Source organism: Coregonus lavaretus, assembly GCF_964263955.1.
Source record: "Coregonus lavaretus genome assembly, contig: HAP1_SCAFFOLD_7922, whole genome shotgun sequence".
Classification (NCBI taxonomy): Eukaryota; Metazoa; Chordata; class Actinopteri; order Salmoniformes; family Salmonidae; genus Coregonus; species Coregonus lavaretus.
In genome coordinates this window covers 1-23,850 of record NW_028162744.1, presented here as the reverse complement: position 1 = coordinate 23,850, position 23,850 = coordinate 1, and the positions used below count along the sequence as shown (strand labels likewise).

The 23,850-nt window shown below is 44.9% G+C and overlaps 4 protein-coding genes across 4 annotated transcripts; 3 read left to right on the top strand and 1 right to left on the bottom strand.

Moving 5' to 3' along the window:
- Positions 1 to 6,208: 6,208 nt before the first annotated feature.
- LOC311118930 (claudin-10-like) lies at positions 6,209 to 7,349 on the top strand (the record flags this gene model as incomplete). Its single annotated transcript, XM_084193681.1, has 3 exons — positions 6,209 to 6,428; positions 7,019 to 7,180; positions 7,264 to 7,349. The coding sequence occupies 3 exons, from the start codon at positions 6,209 to 6,211 to the stop codon at positions 7,347 to 7,349; spliced, it is 468 nt and encodes a 155-aa protein (XP_084049807.1).
- A 3,987-nt stretch (positions 7,350 to 11,336) lies between these two features.
- On the top strand, positions 11,337 to 14,134 carry LOC311118928 (claudin-10-like; the record flags this gene model as incomplete). Its single annotated transcript, XM_084193679.1, has 6 exons — positions 11,337 to 11,568; positions 11,884 to 12,045; positions 12,151 to 12,232; positions 12,332 to 12,442; positions 12,532 to 12,707; positions 13,809 to 14,134. The coding sequence occupies 6 exons, from the start codon at positions 11,337 to 11,339 to the stop codon at positions 14,132 to 14,134; spliced, it is 1,089 nt and encodes a 362-aa protein (XP_084049805.1).
- Positions 14,135 to 16,191: 2,057 nt separating this feature from the next.
- On the top strand, positions 16,192 to 18,294 carry LOC311118932 (claudin-10-like; the record flags this gene model as incomplete). The annotated part of the gene is made up of 5 exons (XM_084193682.1): positions 16,192 to 16,423; positions 17,479 to 17,640; positions 17,719 to 17,800; positions 17,903 to 18,010; positions 18,123 to 18,294. 5 exons carry the CDS (start codon positions 16,192 to 16,194, stop codon positions 18,292 to 18,294), a joined length of 756 nt encoding a protein of 251 aa, XP_084049808.1.
- A 545-nt stretch (positions 18,295 to 18,839) lies between these two features.
- On the bottom strand, positions 18,840 to 23,843 carry LOC311118929 (cilium assembly protein DZIP1-like). The gene is made up of 14 exons (XM_084193680.1): positions 23,831 to 23,843; positions 23,563 to 23,709; positions 23,314 to 23,439; positions 23,169 to 23,231; positions 22,881 to 23,009; positions 22,550 to 22,598; positions 22,279 to 22,329; positions 21,394 to 21,551; positions 20,963 to 21,167; positions 20,482 to 20,650; positions 19,809 to 20,218; positions 19,501 to 19,628; positions 19,168 to 19,330; positions 18,840 to 19,077 (listed from the first exon to the last, which is right to left on the bottom strand). The coding sequence occupies exons 2-14, from the start codon at positions 23,689 to 23,691 to the stop codon at positions 18,998 to 19,000; spliced, it is 1,860 nt and encodes a 619-aa protein (XP_084049806.1). The 5' UTR covers positions 23,692 to 23,709; positions 23,831 to 23,843; the 3' UTR covers positions 18,840 to 18,997.
- Positions 23,844 to 23,850: the final 7 nt, after the last annotated feature.

Genomic DNA, 23,850 nt, shown 5'->3' with positions numbered 1-23,850 from the left:
ATTTATCTCCCTCATGAGGAGGGAGGATAATGAAAGTTCCCAGAAGTAACAAGGAAAGGTAGACCTACCAATTAGTTAGTGTTTTACTGATATAAATTTGGTTTATGATTTAAGTGATTAAAAAGCGGTATTATTACCAAATCAATAACAGAATGGCTAAAAAATCTCTAACAGAATGACTGCTATTGAATTGGCTACAATGGGACTTCATAGTAGTCACAAACCACAGTTGGGTCATCTGCTACTATCCTCCCTTCCACTGGCATACTGTTACAGTATGTTCAACTCACACCTATCCATGAGCCCCCTCTCTTTCCATTTACTGTAACTAGCCCTTTCACCCACTGATCACCCACTGATCACCGACTGACACCGGACGTCCAGGGAGGTTCGAAAAGTAGTTGAAATTTGGTCAGTCCAAATCTGAACCAATCATAGATGTCTGTTTCACAAGTTTGGACAGCACAGTACAGTAAAGAACAATAGAGTAGAGTATAGGTTAGTACAATACAGTACAGTAGATTAAAGTATAGGTAAGTACAATACAGTACAGTACAGTATATTAAAGTATAGGTTAGTACAATACAGTACAGTAGATTAAAGTATAGGTAAGTACAATACAGTACAGTACAGTAGATTAAAGTATAGGTTAGTACAATACAGTACAGTAGATTAAAGTATAGGTTAGTACAATACAGTACAGTACAGTAGATTAAAGTATAGGTTAGTACAATACAGTACAGTACAGTAGATTAAAGTATAGGTTAGTACAATACAGTACAGTACAGTAGATTAAAGTATAGGTTAGTACAATACAGTACAGTACAGTATATTAAAGTAAAGGCTAGTACAATACAGTACAGTACAGTAGATTAAAGTACAGGTTAGTACAATACAGTAGAGTACAGTAGATTAAAGTATAGGTTAGTACAATACAGTACAGTACAGTAGATTAAAGTATAGGTTAGTACAATACAGTACAGTACAGCACAGTACAGTAGATTAAAGTAGAGTTTAGAACAGTACAGGACATTAGAGTAGTGCACACTAGAGTAGAGTACAGTATAATTTACTCTACTCTACTGTACTTTACTGTAGGCCTACTGTATTTAATTATACTGTACTTTACTGAACTCTATTCTACTCTACTGTACTCTACTCTGCTGTGCTGTACTGTACTCTACTGTGCTCTACTGTGATGTCCAAACTTATGAAACATAGACATCTATGATTGGTACAGATTTGGCCCGGCACAACCAAATTTGGTCTTGTTTGGGGGCGGAGCCAGTGTGTAGAATAATAACCAAACATGCGGACATTACATTTTTCTACCTTTGTGTACCTATTCAGGATACATCACCATGAATAGAATGACATTCATAATTATGCATTTCTGTATATGTCACGATCGTCTATAAAGGGAGCAGACCAATACGCAGCGCGTTGAGTGAACATGATGACTTTAATAAAGAAAGCACGTAACTACAAAACAAAAGACGATAGTGAAGTCCAACAGTGACAAAATACTGAACCTGGAACAAAAACCCACAATTCCCACAGGAAAACAATCAGATTAAATATGGCTCCCAATCAGAGATAACGAGCCGACAGCTGACACTCGTTACCTCCGATTGGGAGTCATTGACCAAACCTAGACATAAACCCCACAGAACTGCAAACATAGAAATACACCCAAAACCCAACATAACCAAACCAAAACCCAACAAAACAAATACACCCTGGCTCAAATATAAAAGTCCCGGAGCCAGAGTGTCACAGTACCCCCCCCTAAAGGTGCGAACTCCGGGCGCACCAGCATACAGTCTATGGGAGGGTCTGGGTGGGCGTCTGTCCACGGTGGCGGCTCTGGCCCTGGTCGTGGTCCCCACCCCACCTTAGTCACTATCCGCTTCCGTAGCCTCCTCCATATGACCACCCCCCAACTAAACCCCACTGGATTAAGGGGCGGCACCGGACTAACGGGCAGCACCGGACTAAGGGGCAGCACCGGACTAAGGGGCAGTACCGGACTAAGGGGCAGCACCAGGATAAGGGGCAGCACCGGGCTAAGGGACAGCACCGGACTCAATGGCGGATCCTGGCTGGCTGGCTCTGGCGGATCCTGGCTGGACGGCTCTGGCGGATCCTGGCTGGACGGCTCATGGCTGGCTGAAGGATCTGGCTGCTCATGGCTGGCTGACGGATCTGGCTGCTCATGGCTGGCCGACGGATCTGGCTGCTCATGGCTGGCCGACGGATCTGGCTGCTCATGGCTGGCCGACGGATCTGGCTGCTCATGGCTGGCCGACGGATCTGGCTGCTCATGGCTGGCTGACGGATCTGGCTGCTCATGGCTGGCTGACGGATCTGGCTGCTCATGGCTGGCCGACGGATCTGGCTGCTCATGGCTGGCCGACGGATCTGGCTGCTCATGGCTGGCTGAAGGATCTGGCTGCTCATGGCTGGCTGAAGGCTCTGGCTGATCCTGTCTGGCAGAAGGCTCTGGCTGATCCTGTCTGGCGGAAGGCTCTGGCTGATCCTGTCTGGCGAAAGGCTCTGGCTGATCCTGTCTGGCGGAAGGCTCTGGCTGATCCTGTCTGGCGGAAGGCTCTGGCTGATCCTGTCTGGCGGAAGGCTCTAGCGGCTCCTGTCTGGCGGAAGGCTCTGGCTGATCCTGTCTGGCGGAAGGCTCTGGCTGATCCTGTCTGGCGGAAGGCTCTAGCGGCTCCGGTCTGGCGGACGGCTCTGAAGGCTCATGGCAGACGGGCGGCTTATGCAGCGCTTGGCAGACGGACAGTTCAGACGGCGTTGGGCAGACAGGCAGTTCAGGCGCCGTTGGGCAGACGGGCAGTTCAAGCGCCGTTGGGCAGACGGGCAGTTCAGGCGCCGTTGGGCAGACGGCAGACTCTGGCCGGCCGAGACGCACATAAGGCCTAGTGCGTGGTGCCGGAACTGGTGGTCCCGGGCTGAGGACACGCCTCTCAGGGCTAGTGCGGGGAGTAGCAACAGGGCATGCTGGACCCTGGGGACGCACATAAGGCCTAGTGCGTGGTGCCGGAACTGGTGGTCCCGGGCTGAGGACACGCATCTCAGGGCTAGTGCGGGGAGTAGCAACAGGGCGCACATAAGGCCTAGTGCGTGGTGCCGGAACTGGTGGTCCCGGGCTGAGGACACGCATCTCAGGGCTAGTGCGGGGAGCAGCAACAGGACGCACAGGACTCTGGGGACACACAGGAGGCTTGGTGCGTGGTGTAGGCACTGGTGGTACTGGACTGGAGCGGGGAGGTGGCGCCGGAAATGCCGGACCGTGCAGGCGTACTGGCTCCCTTGAGCACTGAGCCTGCCCAACCTTACCTGGTTGTATACTCCCCGTCGCCCGACCAGTACGGGAAGGAGGAATAACCCGCACCGGGCTATGTAGGCGAACCGGGGACACCATGCGTAAGGCTGGTGCCGTGTAAGCCGGCCCGAGGAGACGCACTGGTGGCCTGATGCGTTGGGCCGGCTTCATGACATCCGGCTCAATGCTCAATCTAGCCCGGCCGATACGTGGAGCTGGAATGTACCGAACCGGGCTATGCCTGCGTACAGGAGACACCATGCGCTCTACTGCGTAACACGGTGTCTGCCCGTACTCTCGCTCTCCACGGTCAGTCCAGGGAGTAGGCGCAGGTCTCCTACCTGACTTCGCCACACTCCCTTTTAGCCCCCCCCCAAGAAATTTTTGGGTAGTACCCACGGGCTTCCAGCCTCGACTCCGTGCTGCCTCCTCATACCACCTCCTCTCGGCTTTAGCTGCCTCCAGCTCTTCACGAGGGCGGCGATATTCTCCCGGTTGCGCCCAAGGACCCTTTCCAGCCCGTATCTCCTCCCATGTCCATGAATCCTTTGGAGGCGTCCATAAATCCTGTGTAGGTAGGTCCTGTTGCCGCTTGACACGCTGCTTGGTCCTTTTAAGGTGGGTTTTTCTGTCACGATCGTCTATAAAGGGAGCAGACCAATACGCAGCGCGTTGAGTGAACATGATGACTTTAATAAAGAAAGCACGTAACTACAAAACAAAAGACGATAGTGAAGTCCAACAGTGACAAAATACTGAACCTGGAACAAAAACCCACAATTCCCACAGGAAAACAATCAGATTAAATATGGCTCCCAATCAGAGATAACGAGCCGACAGCTGACACTCGTTACCTCCGATTGGGAGTCATTGACCAAACCTAGACATAAACCCCACAGAACTGCAAACATAGAAATACACCCAAAACCCAACATAACCAAACCAAAACCCAACAAAACAAATACACCCTGGCTCAAATATAAAAGTCCCGGAGCCAGAGTGTCACAGTATAGTACAGATCAGGGACCCATAATGTCATTCTGTTACCATCGTTCTGTTACCGGGTGTTAATCCACTTCACTTACTGTAGTTCAATAACCAAAATAGATTTTTTTTCAAATTTAGATGTCATATCAAAGCTGATTCTTTCTACAGACATATTTGAATCTTAATTCGGAGTAGACATTTAACAGTTTTTGGAAAACGTGGTCAAATAAAAAACTGATTGAGATTTTACTGTCATTCTGTTTGGTCTTTGATATAAAACTGGACTTAGAGTTTCTGGTCAATGTGTAACCGGCCACAGGAAGACACAGCCACAATAACAGGAAACTAAGGACAATATGTGTGATCTCTCTCTCTCTCTCTTCTAATAATAAATAATAATATGCCATTTAGCAGACGCTTTTATCCAAAGCGACTTACAGTCATGCGTGCATACATTTTTGTGTATGGGTGGTCCTGGGGATCAAACCCACTACCTTGGCGTTACAAGCACCGTGCTCTACCAGCTGAGCTACAGAGGACCTCTCTCTCAATTCAATTCAATTTCAATTTAAGGGCTTTATTGGCATGGGAAACGTGTGTTAACATTGCCAAAGCAAGGGAAGTAGATAGTAAACAAAAGTGAAATAAACAATAAATATTAACAGTAAACATTACACTCAGAAGTTTCAAAAGAATAAAGACATTTCAAATGTCATATTATGTATATATACAGTGTTGTAACAATGTGCAAATAGTTAAAGTACAAATGGGAATCTCTCTCTCTCTCTCTCTCTCTCTCTCTCTCTCTCTCCCCCCCCTCCTCACTGTTATTCCCTTGTTTCATGTCCCACAGCCAAACCCCCCCTATCCACAGGAAAAAAACGTTTCTGCAGCTAAAATAAACAAACATGTCAAGACATGTTGGCCTTTGCTGAAATGTTCAACATCCAGAAACAACCTTGACTTTCCTTCCATCTGCACTGATGTGAAAGAAATGAACTGGTGAATACTTGCCCATGGCTTTCACCAATCCTGTGTTAGTCTGATCTGGATATTTTCAGATAAAGTAAGAGGAAACCCTCCTACTGAAGTTTTTGCATCATGGCTCAGTACACCCCCATGTGGTTGCATTAATATTTACTATTTTCTCTCCACTGGGTGGGGCTATGAGTCAACAGATAGGCCTACTGAACACCAGATAACTGCAACATTTATAACACATGTATGAAACATTTATAGCATGTGAAACGAACCTTTGCAACGAGTGAACAACAGTCTTCCTCTAGCTATATGTCGAACAGTTGCTTATTGTCCATTTTTCTGTCATACACATGTCAGTGTCTTCGCCCTGTTTCCTGTCCACTAACACACATTTCAAATCCTTTCAATTAGCCCCATCTCCTACTGATCCACTCCCTGACCCCCCCTCCTCTCACTCAAATGACTACTGTGGAGTGACGTGTGTGTGTGTGTGTGTGTGTGTGTGTGTGTGTGTGTGTGTGTGTGTGCGTGGATGGGTGGGTGGGTGGGTGGGTATGCGTGTGAGAGAGAGCGGATGTGTCTTTGTGTGTGTGTTTGACTCAGTGTGTGTGTGTGTCAGTGTGTGTGTCAGTGAGTGATGTGTATCCTTGGGATTGGTCCAAAGGTAGAGGTGCAGAGGCTTGAACACAGAGCCCTCCCTGTTGAGCATAAACCAGGCTACGACATCTTAACCACTGACACACTTCTTCTCCTAATCATTCATCCTGGACTGGCTCTCTGCTCTGCTCTCCATCCACTATCCTTAGCTCCACAGACATACAGCCTCATCTGCCACAACTGCTGCTTACCAGCTTACCTGACCCAGCTCTAGAAGAGTTAGGACAGAACTCTCTGAGGAAGATGAGCAACATGGCCATGGAGATCGTTGCCTTCATCCTGACCATATCTGGATGGATCCTGGTCTGCTCCACGTTGCCTACTGACTACTGGAAGGTGTCCTCCGTGGATGGGACGGTCATCACCACCGCAACCTTCTGGTCCAACCTGTGGAAGACATGCGTCACCGATTCTACAGGAGTGTCAAACTGTAAAGATTTCCCCTCCATGCTGGCTCTGGATGGTCAGTTCAAACTTGAGCTGATTGCTATTTTTGTTGTCCTGTTGTATAGTTGTAATTGTATGTGATTAGGTGTATTTTTGTGTGTGTGTGTGTGTGTGTGCTTGTGTGTGTGTGCGGATGCGTGTGTGTGTCTGTTTGGGATTGTAATGGAGGTATGTGTGTGTGTGATTTCTTTGACCTAATCACAGATGTCTTACATCTTGAGCATCCGTCCTCTTGGGATGAATGGCTGGCTTTGAAAAAAGTGGTATTTGGAATTTGATATCCCTATTGGTTTGTCGGATTAAGCCCAAGAGCCTCTAAAACATATACTACCAAAGGCCAGAGCAGCATTTGAACCGGGTGTTCAAGCTGCCATTTGAGGATACAATGCTTTTACAGTGGCAATAAGAGGAAAATTGAGAAAGTCAGAGCACTTTTACAAGTGTGAGATAACTCAGTGTTTCTGTCTCTTTATCTCTCCCTCGCTCTCTCCCTCACACACACACGCACGCATGCACCCACACACACACACACACGCACGCACCCACACACACACACGCACGCACCCACGCACCCACACACACGCACGCACGCACCCACCCACCCAGCATATATCCAGGTGTGTCGGGGCCTGATGATCGCGTCTGTGTGCCTGGGGTTCTTTGGAGCCACCCTGGCCCTGATTGGAATGAAGTGTACCAGGATCGGAGGCTCAGAGACCACCAAGGCCAGACTAGCAGGCCTCTCAGGCCTTCACTTCATACTCAATGGTGAATATTAATGATATTGTATGCTTTTTGAACTACTCCTTGCTATTTAGACCAGAGCTGAGTCCTCTCTGTTTTCTCTGCAGGGCTCTGCTCCTTGACTGCATGCTCCCTGTACGCACACAGGATCACATCAGAGTTCTTTGACCCACTATTTCTTGCTCAAAAGTAAGTGTTCAGCTTAACTGTGCTACTTAATGTCCTACTGTACTGCATGTCAACAAATGAAATGCAGTGAGCACATGTATTTATTAACTGGTCACTGGCTTTACTGGCTATGCCCGTCCTCTCGTTGCCAGGTTTGAACTGGGCGCAGCGCTCTTCATCGGCTGGGCTGGCTCTGTGCTCTGCATTTTAGGGGGACTTATCTTCTGCCTCTCCTTGTCAGAGGGCTTCAGGCAAGTTTGTTTGTGTCTACAATTCATTAAATGATGATCAATTACAGAAAATGATTACTTTGATAGACGTGTTTTTTCTCCCTCCCGTTTACTCAATATGTTGTGTAATCTGTAAGTACTGTACGTTTCTCAACATCATGTCGACTGAGATACAGAAATCTAAAGTTATCCATAATAGAGTACACAGATCGTAAAGCTTGTCACTCAGTAAGTCAATGAAGCAGTTTAATATGAACTGTAATTAAGTTGTTTAAGTACTGGGATATCAAGGGATCACTGTCAACATCTTGTCTCATAGTGATAACAGTATAAGGACATGTACTGTATGTTGATGACTGAATGTTTTCTTTGTGTATAGTATCAATGTATTTATATGAAAGTCACCTTGGGTGGGGGGCCTAGGGAACTGGTGTATGGGGTGGGATGAGGTAACAGACTTCTTCTATAACCGTGACTACAATTGCCCTAGATCCAGAGACTTCTCTAGTCTTCTGAACTAGAATTGTTTTCACCATGGAAATGGAATGAGGACACTGTATATCTCAAAAGAGTAACCCTTAGTGTTTTCCTCTAGTCGAGCAGAGTACTCCTACAGTGGCGCTACGTCTATGGTAACCAAGCGTCACAAACCCAGCAAGTCTGCCAACAGTTTCTACAAATCGCCAGTTTCCACAGACCCTCGAGACCCAGCAGAACACTCAAGGCAGTTTGGAAAGAACGCCTATGTGTGACAATGGACGGATCACTGGCATTGCCATATGGTCATATGAGGTGACCATGGACTATTTGACCCTTGGACTAAGCTTGATGAGGTCACCTTTTCATACCTCTTCAACCAGAACCCCAATTCCTTATTGAGACGGATTCCTGTGGGATTACATTACCTAAGGGTGTGATGCATGCTACCTGCTTTTATTTTCCTTAATATGGCACTTCTTTCCAATGCACTGTACATAGAACATCGTTTTTGATATCTTCTCTGCCAAAGGAGACTGTCCTTACTGTCCCTGTGCCTCAGCTGTTTACCTGACTACTTGAATGATGTCACCCCCTGTGGCACAAACAATGCTGGTGGAAATAACCCTTGAAATCAGCAAGAGGAAATAGGCAAGCTGTTGGCTCCTCTCTAAAACCACATTAGGTAATAGGTCTCTTCTGTCAACGGGCTATCAACAAAATAAATCAGATAAACTTGTTTTCTTCGCAGGGCAGGAAATTCGGTTTGGCTAGGATCACAATTTAAACTCCTGGGTCACCTTGAAGGGACAAACTAACTGGTACTGTTCCAAATCCATTGTTGTTCATTAGATATGCCTCAAGAACAAATATCAGGAATATGTGTCTGTTTGAGATCATCTAAAAACTAAATTTAACTAAATTGGTTCATTCCTATACATCTCCCAATATGTTGTAATCAGTGGCAATGTCAATAAACATTTTTTTTTGCAAACAAGAAGGAATTCAGTGATAATTTTCTCTGAATGATCTGATGAAAGAACATTAATTAAGTATAAAGAAAATGGGGATTGAATAAGTGGACTTTTTAATTGGTGGGTTTATCACTTTGATGTAGACCTCTGTATGAGTACCTCATGACAACTACCTCTGGAACTCAACTGTGGACCCAATGCATGTCTGCCATATGCTGTCACTCTTTAGCAGACCACAAGTGAAGCCTAGATGAAGGAAGAGTCAATAGAGAGCATTGTGTGCTCTCAAGAACTGTCAAGTTCTTGTATTTTTGCAATATACCTCACACTGAAAGATGGCCCCCTACCAGCCACCACAGACAGAAAGGGGCTTCCGTTGTCTCGACTGATCACAGAGTTACCAATCAACAGCAGGCCTGCCCCAGTTGATCTTTGTTCAGACTCGGATATGGGAATCGGAAGTTTCCCCCACCGTCTGCCATCTATCTCCACCTTCTGATCAATGGAAACCTTAACCCTGTTACGTAAATCCTCTTGGCCCTCCGAGCCGGGAGACTCTCACCAGCTGGCATGGAGCTACAGCTGGCAGCCACCCCGTGCTCCATGTTCCAGTCCTGTGCATCCGTAAACAGGTGTCGGGTGTCCCACAGCTCTGGATGGATGGTCAGAGGACCTACTCTGACAACACTATTATGTCTGGATGAGGGGAAAACATAACCAGACATCTATAGACAAAATCAATAATGGTGAGTGATTTCACATTTTGATGTCCATATTTTTCAGAATGAATCAAGAGATGAATGCACCACATAAAAAATACTGTTTTATTGTATGGAATAAGTCTAAGATTCCTCATTTGTATGGATTGAAGCATCAGAAGGCTCACATGATTCACAAGCATCCATAAATAATATTTATTTTGTTACATCAGATTCAAAATTCAAAAATGAAGGCCACAAGCAGAATCCTTGCTCCAAAAGCAGTATATTTCTGCCAAATTTACAGCAGTTTGTTTGTGCCAGAAAATCCATTATGGACAATTATACTACTTTTAAACATTCAAAACAAAGTACTTTTCTGCACAAAATACACAAGTTGAGTCTGATTTTGACTGCGCTTGAGGCACAGTTTGGTTGTATTTCAACAAGACACCACCAGAGAGCAGTATATCTATACTTTATTTACAGGACCATAGAATGAAACTATTGACAGATAGAAATTCAAACAATGTTCTGTGTATGCATCATCTTTGTATGGAATCTTACTTAATATTTCTTAAATGATATTGTAGTTTATTATACAGCATGTATTTGTTCTTAACAACCCATAATTAACGTGAGGCCCTGCAAGTGAACACAACAGCGCTTTTGTTCTTTCTCTGTTATTAGCCCTTCACTAATTAAAAGCATGACACAGCCTGAATCACCACCGTATAGGTCCAGGCATCACAACAGTGCGTCCGTACCAATGTCCCATCTACTTTGCCAGTAACTTTGCCAATAAGCCGAGGGACTCAGTACAAAGAAGACCCTTCTCATCTTCACTCACCACAAGAAAATCCATCACTCCCCATGCAACTAATACCATCAGAGAGAGCCTAATTATATGAGCTCAAAGACGTTATGTTTTAATTATATAAGTAAAGCAGGCAGCACACCTAGCTAATAACCTACCGCAGCCCGAGGCAATGTCAACGGACAATGGAAGCGCTTCAACGGACTCTGAAGTTGTAATTCCTCAGGTAATGAATTCTTATTGAACTAGTTAAGGTCAGATCATTACTGTATATATCTTGAGACGAGGTCAAGGTTTTGCCCTAGGCATTGGGCCATACCAGGTAATGTTTATGTCATTAGAATAAATGTTTTCAGAATTAGTCAAATAAAATCAAAACCCACGGAATCAGCTTGGGACATAGAGATGGATGTTTTTGAAACCTGAGATAAACGCTTAGGTGAACATTTTTAGCACCCAAACAAGGTTCTGGGAACCTCAGCAGCAACAGACTCACCCATATCCACCCTCATGCAGTATGGGAAAAGTGACAACCAGGTAGAGTGACAACATGACTGTCTCGTTAGTCATACTGAGCCCTGCTACCAAACTGTCTGACTGGGATGAGCAGGTTTCTTCTCTATCACATCACAGCACAGCAGGAGACTCAGACGCCACTGTATGGTTGCTCCACCAAGGAGACACACCATTGTATAGACGAGAGAAAAAGGAATCCCCAATAAGTCAGATCTTGAGAAAAGAAACACAACAGAGACATAATAATAAGAGACATATATATAGAGCATATAGACTGACTCCACACACCAGAGTATCAGGATGAAAATCCGCGTGATGCAGATCTGGGGCTTCCTGATGACAGTGCTGGGCTGGATCTTTGTGGCGTGCTCCATCGCCATGGAGGGCTGGAAGATCACGTCCATCGGGGGCATGGGCGGCTCGGCTGTCATCAAGGTGGCCTGGTACTGGTCTAACCTGTGGAAGGCCTGCTTCACTGACTCCACTTCTGTCACCAACTGCCAAGACTTCCCTGTGCTCTGGTCCGTGGACAGTAAGTACCATAGAGATATGCATAATATACTGTGTTCTACTTCTATTTCTATGGTGGATATGAAGTTGTATATCAACAAGAGGGACACATCTGAAGACAGTCTTGTTAAGTTAATTTATTTTACCCCCCAAAAAATAGGGTTTAAAACAAATTCTGTTCAAATGTGACTATTACTGTACCCTTTAAAGCAATGCAGACAAACTTCTGTGAGTTTAGACTGTTTCAGTACAGTGACATTGGTTATTCCACTGAAGTTATAAAGCCTACTGTAGTGTAAAATGTGACCTTGCGTTTGGTTGTGTTCTTATCAACCAGACCACATCCAGATTGTGAGGGGCCTGCTGATGGGTGCTCTGTCTTTGGGGATGCTGGGGTTCGTGCTCAGTCTCATTGGGATGGAGTGCACCTTCATTGGGGGCAAGGACAATGCTAAGTACAGGAAGATCTTCACTGGAGGAGTCTGTCACATCATTAGCGGTAAACATGTTCTTTCAGTTGACTTCTCCCTCTGTGAAAACAACCTGGTAGATGCACACTGTAGCAGATTGAGAGTAGCTGACTGACTTACTTCGTCTTCTGCAGGCATACTGGCTGCGTCAGGATATGCTGTCTACGCAAAATACGTCTCTGGGGAATACTTCAACCCCTATTTTGATGGATTAAAGTGAGTTGACTTTTATAAATTGGATGCAGGTTTTTCCATTCAGTTACAAGATAATGTTTATGTGCTCTCCCTCCCTCCCTCCCTCCCTCTAACACACAGGTTTGACCTGGGGACTCCTCTGTTTCTTGGCTGGGTGGGATCAGCTTTCCATATGACAGGGGGTTGGTTCTACCTGGTCTCTGTGTGCAAACTGCTCTGTGAGGACAAGAGGTGAGTACAAGCATAGCCATACTCATCATGGAATAGTTATTGATTTATTCATAAAACACTTGTCATTGATTGTATGTTATCTCTCCCAGCAAAACTATAGTCATCCCTGAACTTCCCGAGGTTGAGTGTGACCAGGCCAAGTCCACCACAGCACAGTCCCCAGTATCCCAGATCACCTCAAAGATCAAGGTTGCATCTGCATCTGCATCTAAGATTTCTTCCAAATCTGCACACTCAGATGTGTCTGCCATCTCCTCAAGGTCTGGTCAGTCCGGTCGCGTGTCAGAGCGATCTGGACGGTCCTCGAACTCCGGGCAGTCCTCGAAATCTGACGGTGGGTCTTTGACGTCTGGTCGTTCATCGAGGTCCCATGGGTCAATACACTCTGAGGTGAGCAGCGGCAGCAATAGAACAGTGTCCTCTTTATCCAGTGGGTCAAGGAGGAGCGAGAGAGAACCGTTTATCAAAAACTCCTACATATGACCTGGTTCTGTGCATAGTATCTGGGATTTTGACTGGACCGAACTGACGTAACAATTGTATATACTGTATATGATGATTAGAGCTGTCAGAGTCTATCCTTTAACTCAAGTTAACTTTTTGAATTTTAGTGCATCCATGTTTTTTAATCGCGATTAATCGCATTGTCTGAAAGCTTTCAAAATACACTGAAAACATCCTAAATACTTTGGACAACTCAATTTCTGAATTTCTGAATTTGCGATGAATCACAACAAATCCTTTGATTAACTCGATTACATTTTTGAATCGTTTGACAGCCCAATGATGATCCAATTGTGATTCTGTATGTGGGGAAAAGTCTCTGTATCTAATGGCCTGTTTCCTGAGAGTGTTTCACGATCATCAAATAAACTGCTTCATCACATTCATTGTTTCATGTATTGCTATTGATAATGTCATTAAAGCAGGGCCTTTCTACCTTTTGAGCAAGCTCTCTCTGACTCCGTGTTGTGTTTTGTTCTCCATTTTCAAATTATTCAACTGTAGTCTAATCAAAATCAAGATATTTTAAGATATATAAATAATCACCAACTCTTTTAGATATTGTCGGCACGGTCATACCTGCCAAAGCAGTCAGGGAGGTTGCCTGTAAACAGTCTCTGTTTTTGGTGTTGCCACTAAATTCTGCCCGGGCACTGTTTCCTATTTAAACCAAGAGTGATATGCCGCACAGCTGACAGACCGATGCTCCTATCTTGTGCTCTTCTAAATAAATATGGAATCATTTTTAGTGGATGCATTTTTGTGAATTCCGTGACTAGATTGGATAAAATCAGTAACCTTGTAATAGCTCCAGTAACTTACACTCTGTAGTCCCTGTGAGCGATCCTCTCCACCTGTCCAGACAGAGGAATGTGGAGGAGGTTGGTTCAGATCCTGGGCCTCGTGGTGTCCATGCTGGGCTGGGTGTTTGTGGGCTGCACCCTGGCTATCGACTACTGGAGGGTGGCCCAGGTCGGCAGCCAGAGTGGGTCATCCATCGTCAGAGTGACCTGGTTCTGGTCCTACCTGTGGAAAGACTGCTCTGAGGACTCCACCGCTGTGGTCAACTGTGTGGACTTTGGGGTTCTGTGGACGGTGAAACGTGGGTTGACTACTGGAATCTCTCGTCTGGTATCTGGTATCTCTGTGTGGAATAATCAGGAGTCTTATGGGTGCAGTGTCTCTTAATATAAAATTTTCTCTAAATTGAATTGAATTAATTAAAGCATATTGGCAGGTTAACACAGCTGTGATACATGGTGACTAATACAATGATACATGATAGTTGCAATATATTTTATTTGGCTAAGCTAGGTTCGATTACTTTTGTACATACTGTTACAGTAATTGATTAGCCTCCAAAGCAATGAGGTCTGTACGCGTTACACAGCATACATCCAGGGAGTGAGGGGACTTGTGATGATTGGTTTAGCCCTGGGGCTGGTGGGAACTGTGTTCGGCTTTGTTGGAATGGAGTGCACTTACATTGGAGGAAACCACAGAACCAATGACAAACTGCTATTAACAGCTGCCTCTCTCCATTTTATTGGCGGTAACTTTCCTTTTTCAGGACACATACAAATCACCATACCTTAGAGGGTTTAAACTTCCTCATCCCGACCATAAACATGTTTTTCTTCCTTGTCATTGGTTCCTGATCCCTGACGCATCATCATGCAGGCGTCTCAGACGACGCCAGTTATTGTTTATAAACACAGTTGCAGCAGCCATTGTTACACGCCAAAGCAGACCCATCAAAACTAGGGTAATGTCGCAAATAGAACAATCTGAGAGGGAAGATGTTGGAATATCAAACTGTATGGGAATGCCAAGCTGTATTTCGTCTACATTTTCTCTACTCAGGTATGACATTGGAACTGCTCTTTGGCTTGGCCTGGTGGGAGGCTTCCTCATCATATTAGGGACCATTCTGTTCTCTGCCACAGTATTCACAGTAGCCCATTCAAAAAGGTTCAATGGACAGTACAAGTAGAAGCATACCTGCATAATTTACATACATCACCACATGCTTCTTTCAGTACATTGCGTAAACTTTTAGTGCATGTTTTCTGAATATATCTTAATTTGCTTCATATCATTTCTATAGCAGGATGGAATAGGCCCCCTCCTCCACATCTCCCATGGTACCCCTCACCAGACAATTCTCAACTAGAGAAAACAGCCAATCAAAACAGTCCTTACAGTCACAGGTGCCAAAGGGATTCAACAAGTCCCACCTCTACAGTGAAGACATGGTTGTGATCGTGGGACATGTACATGTTGTACTGTGATTTCAGTTTTTCACATGTAACTGTTCCATGTGTATTTTAATGTTATTTTTCATTTAAAAATTATACACTGCTCAAAAAAATTAAGGGAACACTTAAACAACACAATGTAACTCCAAGTCAATCACACTTCTGTGAAATCAAACTGTCCACTTCACATCAAAGTTGGATCAGCCTGTAGTGTGGTTTTCCACTTTAATTTTGAGTGTGACTCCAAATCCAGACCTCCATGGGTTGATAAATTTGATTTCCATTGATAATTTTTGTGTGATTTTGTTGTCAGCACATTCAACTATGTAAAAAAGTATTTAATAAGATTTTTTAATTCATTCAGATTTAGGATGTGTTATTTTAGTGTACCCTTTATTTTTTTGAGCAGTGTATTTTAATTATTGTAGCAAAACAAATTGTTCAATAAAGATCTACTTTAGGATACTCTCCACGGCTCTACTCTATAGGTTACATTACATAGATCATTATCAGTTTGTCCAGAAAATATTGATATGAATCAGTTACATGCATCATTATGTTGTGACTTTAGCTGGGATGGAGCAGTTCATCCACTGTGATTTGAGATAAAGGGCTATGAGAGGGAGACCTAGTCAAACCCCCATATGAGGGGAGGGAGGGTGGGAACCAGTTTCATCACTCCCCATCCCTGATACTATCTCCCCCTGGATCATGGGAAAATAGAAGTTTGCTTACTGAGCAAAACCCTGTGAGATAAGGCAAACTTCCACAATGCTGGCTTGACTGGGAGGCATCAGTGAGATAACAATGCAAGTGTCTGGCTGCACCTCGACTTCCAATGACCAAAGATCCCTTAGTGTCTCTGGAACTTCACTCCAGCTTTGTTCACTACACCCATTTCTCTGGTAAATCCTCTTCATACATTTATATATTTTTTTCGGAACCACTGCCAAGCTCAAGGAGAGCATCCTCCTTATCACCATCATCATGAAGCACAGGACGGTGATGATGTATATGGAGATAGGCTGCTTTGTGTCGTGTCTGGCTGGCTGGATTCTGGTTTGCTCCACCCTGGCTATAGAGTTCTGGACCTGGTCTGAAGTGGGCAGCATGGTGCTCACCACCGGCATCTACTTCTCTAGCCTCTGGAAGGACTGTGTCTCAGACTCCACGGGGGTGTCTGACTGCAAAGAGTACCCCTCCATGCTGGCACTACCAGGTATGTTCTGGTCAGCTTGTCACAACTTCCATGGATGTGTGATTCTGTCCTAATATGGACACTGTGCATCTGATGATACATGATTGGATAGTGATGCTTACAACTTGGAGGGTTGATATCTTGATCTTCAGTGCAGTTCGGTGCAGTTGATTGTCATTTAGCATATGCTCTTATGCAGTACTACATTACAGGCAGACAATGGGGCAGAGCAGAAGTATGAATATAAACATCATGATCAACATTTTGCAGACGGAAGTAGTGATCCCATAGAGTGGAATCCACAAACTCCAACATACACTGAGTACACAAAACATTAAGAACATTCCATGACATAGACTGACCAGGTGAGTCCAGGTGAAAGCTTTGATCCCTTATTGATGTCACTTGGTAAATCCACTTCAATCAGTGTAGATGAAGGGGAGGAGACAGGTTAAAGAAGGATTTCTAAGCATTGAGACCATTGAAACATGGATTGTGTATGTGTGCCATTCAGAGGGTGAATGGGCAAGATGAAAGATTTATGTGCCTTTGAACGAGGTATGGTAGTAGGTGCCAGGCACACCGGTTTGTGTCAAGAACTGCAACACTGCTGGCTTTTTCACACTCAACAGTTTCTTGTGTGTATCAAGAATGGGCCACCACCCAATGACACAACTGTGGGAAGCATTGGTGTCAACATGGGCCAGCATCGCTGTGGAATGCTTGACACATTTATATATTTCACATTTCAGTCATTTAGCAGACACTCTTATCCAGAGCGACTTACAGTAGTGAGTGCATATATTTTCATACTGGTCCCCCATGGGAATCGAACCCACAACCCTAGCTTTGCCAGCGCCATGCTCTAACAATTGAGCCACACGGGACTTGTTGACACCTTGTAGAGTCCATGCCCTGATGAATTGAGGCTGTTCTGAGGGCAAAAGGGGTTTGGTACAACTCAATATTAGGAAGCGGTTCCTAATGTTTGGTATACTCAAATGTATATAATACATAACTGTAGTCCTGTACTGTAGCTTCCTCTGTTTAACTGAGTGTTCTACTCTCTGCATCAGTGTTCCTCCACGCGGTTAGGGCTCTGTCGATCTGTTCTGTCATCCTTGGGTTCTTCGCTGGAGTCCTCACACTGATAGGGATGAAATGCACCAAGATTGGAGGGTCAGAGCTCGCCAACGCACGGGTCACCTTCGCCGGGGGAATCACCTATCTGACGTCTGGTAAGATATGTTTATGGAGTACTTGATTAGTAACCGAATTGATTAGTGATATGATGATAATAGCCGTTTTCCTCCTAGGATTTGCTGGCCTGATTGTGTACTCCTTGTGGGGTAACAAAGTAAGATCAGAGTTTGTGGATCCGAATTTCAAGGCACAGAAGTGAGTGGATCATTTTCAGTGAGACTGTTGGAACACACTAGAACAACATTGGTTTCAAGTAGTTAAGTATACAGTATATGCATTCTCATTTTTGCTCTTCAGATTTGAAATCGGAGCAGCGGTTTTTATTGGCTGGGGAGGCTCGCTCTTGCTCATCACCGGTGGTTTCATACTCAGTTTCTTCTCTGGAAAGGAGGGTCTACGCTCGACGTAATACCTTCCACAAAATTCCTGCTTCACTCAGACAATAGATTGCATCAGAGGAATATATTTTGTGTCGAATTCGTTCATCATCTCACAATTCTCTTGCTCCGTCTTCCAGTTCAAAGAAAAGGCCCCGCAGACCTAGATCCTATGCCACAGCACAGACCAGACGCACATACATGATGCCAAACTCTTCCAGAGTGACTCCAATGCCACAATTGTTCCAAGAGAGCAGAGCCGGCAGGAAGACCAGGACAACTAGGACATATAGCAGGGACGATTTTTTGTGAGCTGCAGTAGCTCCTGGCTGCAGGAAATACACTGCTTCATATCATTGGTCGTTAGATACCATGAAAACATTGTAGGAACTGAATCAATTTGATTTGGTAACTGTCTCACCACCTACACCTTGAAGATACCCTTTGTATGACTGTTTTACTAACATATAACTGTGTTCCGTTTACACTGTTTTCCTTTGAACATTTTGAACTGAATTGACATTAAGGAAAGAGATTAAAGTTTTCATTTGAATTTAAAAAAATGTTTTATTGCTTGTATAGCATGTATAAATATTTTATATACAAAAACACATTTTCTGACCTGTTCTTTCATAGGACACACAAATGTCTTACACATTTAATGTAAATTGTTTTGACACAAATCATACAAGTACCTCACATGGATTGCAATATCACATTTCATAAAACCTCTTAAGGTGACAATTATCTATAGCTAATATATCATCTTTATATTAAATAAAAACACTGAAAACTGCCACAAGGCAGATGGCTACCACTGTCATAGGTGTATATCTACACTGTGTCCTGAGCAGAGATAGATGATCTCTTTGTTAAGTCTCTTTTATATGATATAGTGATATTCTAACAGCATCGTAAATCATGTATAAGTATATTTGTCTTCCAAATCATTCCTATGGACATCATATTGAGTTTTATCATTCTAGAACTGTAAACCCGTATCACCTCCATAATGCTATACATCATCGTCACTCCAGTCGCTGACAGAGACCAGGCTGCTCTTCAGAGTGCTGCCGGTTCCTGCTTCATTCAGACCTGGGGAATGGATAAACATCATCAGTGGCTGAAGGTGAAGGATAAAGGGACCTGAATGGAGCCGGGGCTGTGAGAGTGAGTGAGACTGACCTGTTTTCTGTCCCTTCCCAGTGGAGGTTCCCCAGACACTGGTAGTGCTGTTTGAGTCCAGGCTCTTCCTCACGGGGGCGGTGGGCTTGCCCACGGGGGCGGATACCGACAGGTCATCCAACGAGGAGATATCCCAGTCATCCTCATCTTCCTCGTTTGTATACTGAAACACCACATAACATGATTAGCTGGACAAGCTCCAGTTACAGTGTGTGATACTAAAGGTTATGGGAACATTCTGACGTCCGCACATTTTCTGTTTGTTCTCTCGGTCTTATGTTACTCTGAGTTGATGATGACACTGCAGAGAGGAGACTAGAGAGGATTTCTCACCTTGAGTTCCCGTACAACATCTTTGTCTTTCCACTCTGGTAAGGTGCTCACTCCCCCTAGTGGCTTTTTTGGTCCTCTGTCTGCAAGCTGCTTCTCCAGGCTCTTAGTCAAGTCCTTGACCAGGTTATCTGGAAAGACAAATATGGTCACCACAACACATAAAAACATATGGCAAAAGTTATCAATACACACACAATTAAAAAATAAAAGGCTGCAGACTTGGGGCATGTGTGTTGTTATTTGAAATGAGCACTTAATACCACACAAAGGAGTAAACCAGCAGTAAAAACAACAAAAGTCCCTCTTACTGTTTGTAGTCTTCTGTACGTTCCCATTCTGGTCTTTGTAGTTCTGGAGCTGTTGTGTGTCGATCTCCTCCAACTCACTCCCCTCTGTCCACTCTCCCTCGCTCTCTACCACAGTGACTGCCGTCTTGGTCGTGTTGACCGCAGTGCTTCTGGGCTGCTGGGGTTTAGATGGCTGAGCCTGGGTGGTCCTGGGCTGGACCGGTTTGGGCTGGCTTGATCTGGCCTGGACCGGTTTGGACTGGGTGAGTTTGTGATGGGGGGTGGTCTTGGGTTGTGTTGGTTTGGGCTGGGAGGCTCCGTGATGAGGGACTCTCTGCTCCTGTCTGGGTTTGTGAGGTGGCTCCTCCTCCTCTTCCTCCTCAGACTCCTCCTCTGATGATGACTCGTCGTCTGAGCTGAAGGGAGGGGTCCTATGAGGACAAAGGCAATATCATCATTTGAAAAGAACATACAATCAATCACTTCCTTATAAGGTAATAAGAGACAGCTTATAAGACAACTAACTTTCTATGGTATCCTTCTCAATGCAACAGACTATGTACCCCGATATCTTTGGCGTGATAAGAAACTGATACCACATAAATGAAGCCAGTGGTGAGGTAGTCTCTTTAGACATAGTGTCTATCTGGCATGCATTAAGACAAACAGCAGGAGATTCTGACTAGGTACGTACTTGGGAGTGGAGGTCTTGGGCAGGGTGGTCTTGGGCAGGGTACTGGTAAGGGTCCGGGGGGCAGGCTGGGGGGTCGTCTGCAGCTGTTTGGCAGGCGCTGCTGGTGGTCCTGACATCACTTGGGTCACCTTGGAGGAAAGGCTGCTGGACCGTTGTCTGGCCTGGGTCACTGTATGGAGGGACAGAACAACACCAGCAGTTAGCTGATTAGTTAGTTTGAGGACGTCTCAAGGCCTCAGTAGGTTAAAATGGTGACGAAGATGACTCATGTTGCGAGGAGCTTAAGGCTTATGGCTTAAATGTTACATTGATTAGGGGGGACTTTTTTTATGTCACCAGCAGCATGCCAGAAAACTATCACAAGAGAATGGAATAGACCCACGAGTTGAAATGTGTCTTTGGTTTGAACCCGTCAGCAAAAACCACATTAACATTCTGGAATGAGTTAAAAGTTCTAAGACATCATACTCCCCACATGTACCTTGAGTGGGTTGTTTGGGTTTGACCCGCTGCTCGGGGGCAGAGTCACTCCCCGTCCTCTTGTCCTTCAGTCTCAGACGCAGTGTGTGAGTCACATCCTCACGGTGACGCCAGTAGTCCGGAATGTCCCTCGCCGCACTCTCTCTCTCCGAGCGCACCTTAGCCATGATATCACTGTACTCGCTGGCTCGGAGTCCCCTCAGCCCCTACAGAGTTGTGTAGATTAGAAAATGGAAAACGTTTAACTATCAAAATGATTCTCTTTACTGGGGAAACAAATGATCCCTCAAGTCTATTAGCGAAGGCAATTTGTTTTACGTTTTTGACGGTGGCTCTGTCAGGCTCACTCTTTGACGGCATAGATCTTCTACAGAGTGTGATGTTAAAAGGTGCACTTGTGTATTTGTGTACTCATGAAGGTACAGTACGTACAGGTTTGACTCCCAGGGACTCAAGCTTCTCTAGGAGTGCTTGCTCCAGGGCGGGACGCAGCTCCCTCTTGATGTTGGGGTTCTTCCTCAGGACACTGGTCACAGGAGACGGCTGCTTCTTTACAACAACAGGCTTCTTCTCAGACACGCTGGACCAGTCTATGACAAGCACCAGACAGGTACAGAACAGTTACACACATACACTTAGTAGCTCAATAGTCTACTTGATAACACACTCAAAATAACACTGACGCCTTTGTAGTTTCAGAGGACAGGCCGGGCAAGCATGAAAATGATTTGAGAGAGAGAGAGAGAGCGAGAGAGAGAGAGAGAGAGGTGCATATCAGCTTCCCTTCTTCCATCTACATTGACCCGTGCCATAGATGTAACTGCAGCTAACAGCCACAGGATTCTGCAGAGGGACAGGCAGAGGAGGATAACATCTTGATGCTTTTTTGGGCCAATGTGGCTTTGACTGACTCGACTGACTACATGGCAGGCATCACAAACCGACTGAGACGTCCATGCAGAGAGCATGCATCGAGCAGACAGACGCTGCTGCTGCCGTCTAGACTGTGTTACCTTTGTCCTCCTCAGACAGCTCCTCTATAGGATCCAGTTTAGGAGCAGAGGGAGGCTGCTCTGATTGGACAGCACAGGGGGTCAGAGGTCAGACAAGAGTGGGAATTAGGAGGAGGGAACTCAGGTAGAGGGCACTATAACATTGATCTCTAATGGTGTCTAGTTGGGAGGTCTGATCAACAGAGAGAGAGATCGCTGACAGAACAGTCTGGTTACATGCTAGCATACCTTTTCTCTAAACAAAAGGATGCAGATGTCTAGATTGACTGAGCTAAGTTGTTAGAATCTCCTGCTAACAACTTACCATTCACTACTCTCTTTGGTTTAGGCTCTGGTGCTGGGGCTGTTATGATCACTGAAACATACAAAGTAGGAACAATAGTCTGTAATAACAGGTTATTTACAGAACTACAAACAGCTAATATCCAAGTTCAAGCTAATATCCAAATTCAAGCTAATATCCAAGTTCAAGATATCAAAATTCAAGCTAATGTCCAAATTCAAGCTAATATCCAAATTCCACAAATATAAACATAGTAATAAAAAAAATAAAGTCAAAGAAAATGTATGCATACCTGGAACTTCAACTACTTTAGTAGGTGGATTTGAGGACATGTGCTTAATCTGTGAAATGAAGCAGTACAATTAGCTACATTTCTTAAATTATATATATTTTTTATGTTTTGTATTCAACCCCTGCTGTTGAACCCCAATGGCGTAATCTAATTTAAGTGAACTCCTTAACATGCTTATGAAGTCAGAGCGGCCCTGTCGACTACACTATATGAGCGTATGAAAACATGACACGTCCATCCGGCGCCGTCAATCCAGGATTTCCTGTATGAGGGCCGAGCAGGCGCCTCGTTTCCTCATATTCCCAGCTGCCCCGGTGGTGAGTGAACTGACCTGCTCTCTCTGAGAGAGGATGATTAGGTCCCGCTCCTGAAGCCGCTGGCCACTCTCTTCCTTCTGCCTCTGGCTCTGCTGCTGCCACTCCACCACAGACGACTCCAACCTGCTAAACTGATCCTGCCACTGAGAAGAGACATAGGACAGACATAGATGTTAGAGAGCACACAGCCTCTTTCAAGGCTCTCTGATGACCTTTAATGAACTATTCAACAGAACTCACAAGTAGTTCTGTTAACCAGTGTTCTTCATGAAAACGTCACAGATACGTCATCCATATCTTACCTGATTCTTTTCGCTCTCATGGTTAGCCTTCATTTTTTCAATTTTTGATGTAAACCTTTCCTCCTGTAACAAAATAAATTGTTGATAAATGTTTTTATCACAACTTGAATTATTTAAAGATAAGAAGCACTGCTTAGCTGCTTACCAGTTTCCTGTGTTTCTGATCCATCTTCTGGACCACAAGCTTGTTTTTCTCATCCATGTCTTGGTCAGTCTGTTGGGGAGCAGGACTGGGCCTCCTCTCAGGATTGGTCCTCTGGAGGTCCACTTTCTGTACAGATCCCATCAAACAAAAACCTCGCTGACTTACAGCACCAAATCACCAACGCATCAGTTTGAATTGGACACAGAACCATGAAAGTCAGTGCTTTGACAAATGGAGTAGTGGACTAACTTGTTGAAGAAGAGCGTTCTGGTTGTGAAGCATCTCTATCTCCCTCCGGAAACCGTCTCTCATCTCCTCTATCTTCCTGTGTTCTTCTTCCTTCCATCTCTCTAGCTTTCTCATCCAATCCTGGTGCATGGACTGCTGGTCTCTTTCCTACAGATGAAAGGGAATGAAAATGGTCAAAACCTCTAAAGAAATGCAAAAGTGCAAACATTGCATTCATTAACGAAGCTGATCAACGCCATGGAAACAAGCACGGTTCCTATTGTCCCACCTGAGAGGCCTTGGCCAAGA

What these genes read in the sequence shown, in the direction of transcription:
- LOC311118929 (XM_084193680.1), bottom strand. Translation starts at nt 23,691, where the DNA reads ATGCACCAGGATTGGATGAGAAAGCTAGAGAGATGGAAGGAAGAAGAA. An exon ending in TAAAGTAGTTGAAGTTCCAG is followed by an intron (nt 22,330 to 22,549) that starts GTATGCATACAT and finishes TGTATGTTTCAG; the next exon opens with TGATCATAACAGCCCCAGCA. An exon ending in CCCAAGACCTCCACTCCCAA is followed by an intron (nt 20,219 to 20,481) that starts GTACGTACCTAG and finishes TTGTCCTCATAG; the next exon opens with GACCCCTCCCTTCAGCTCAG.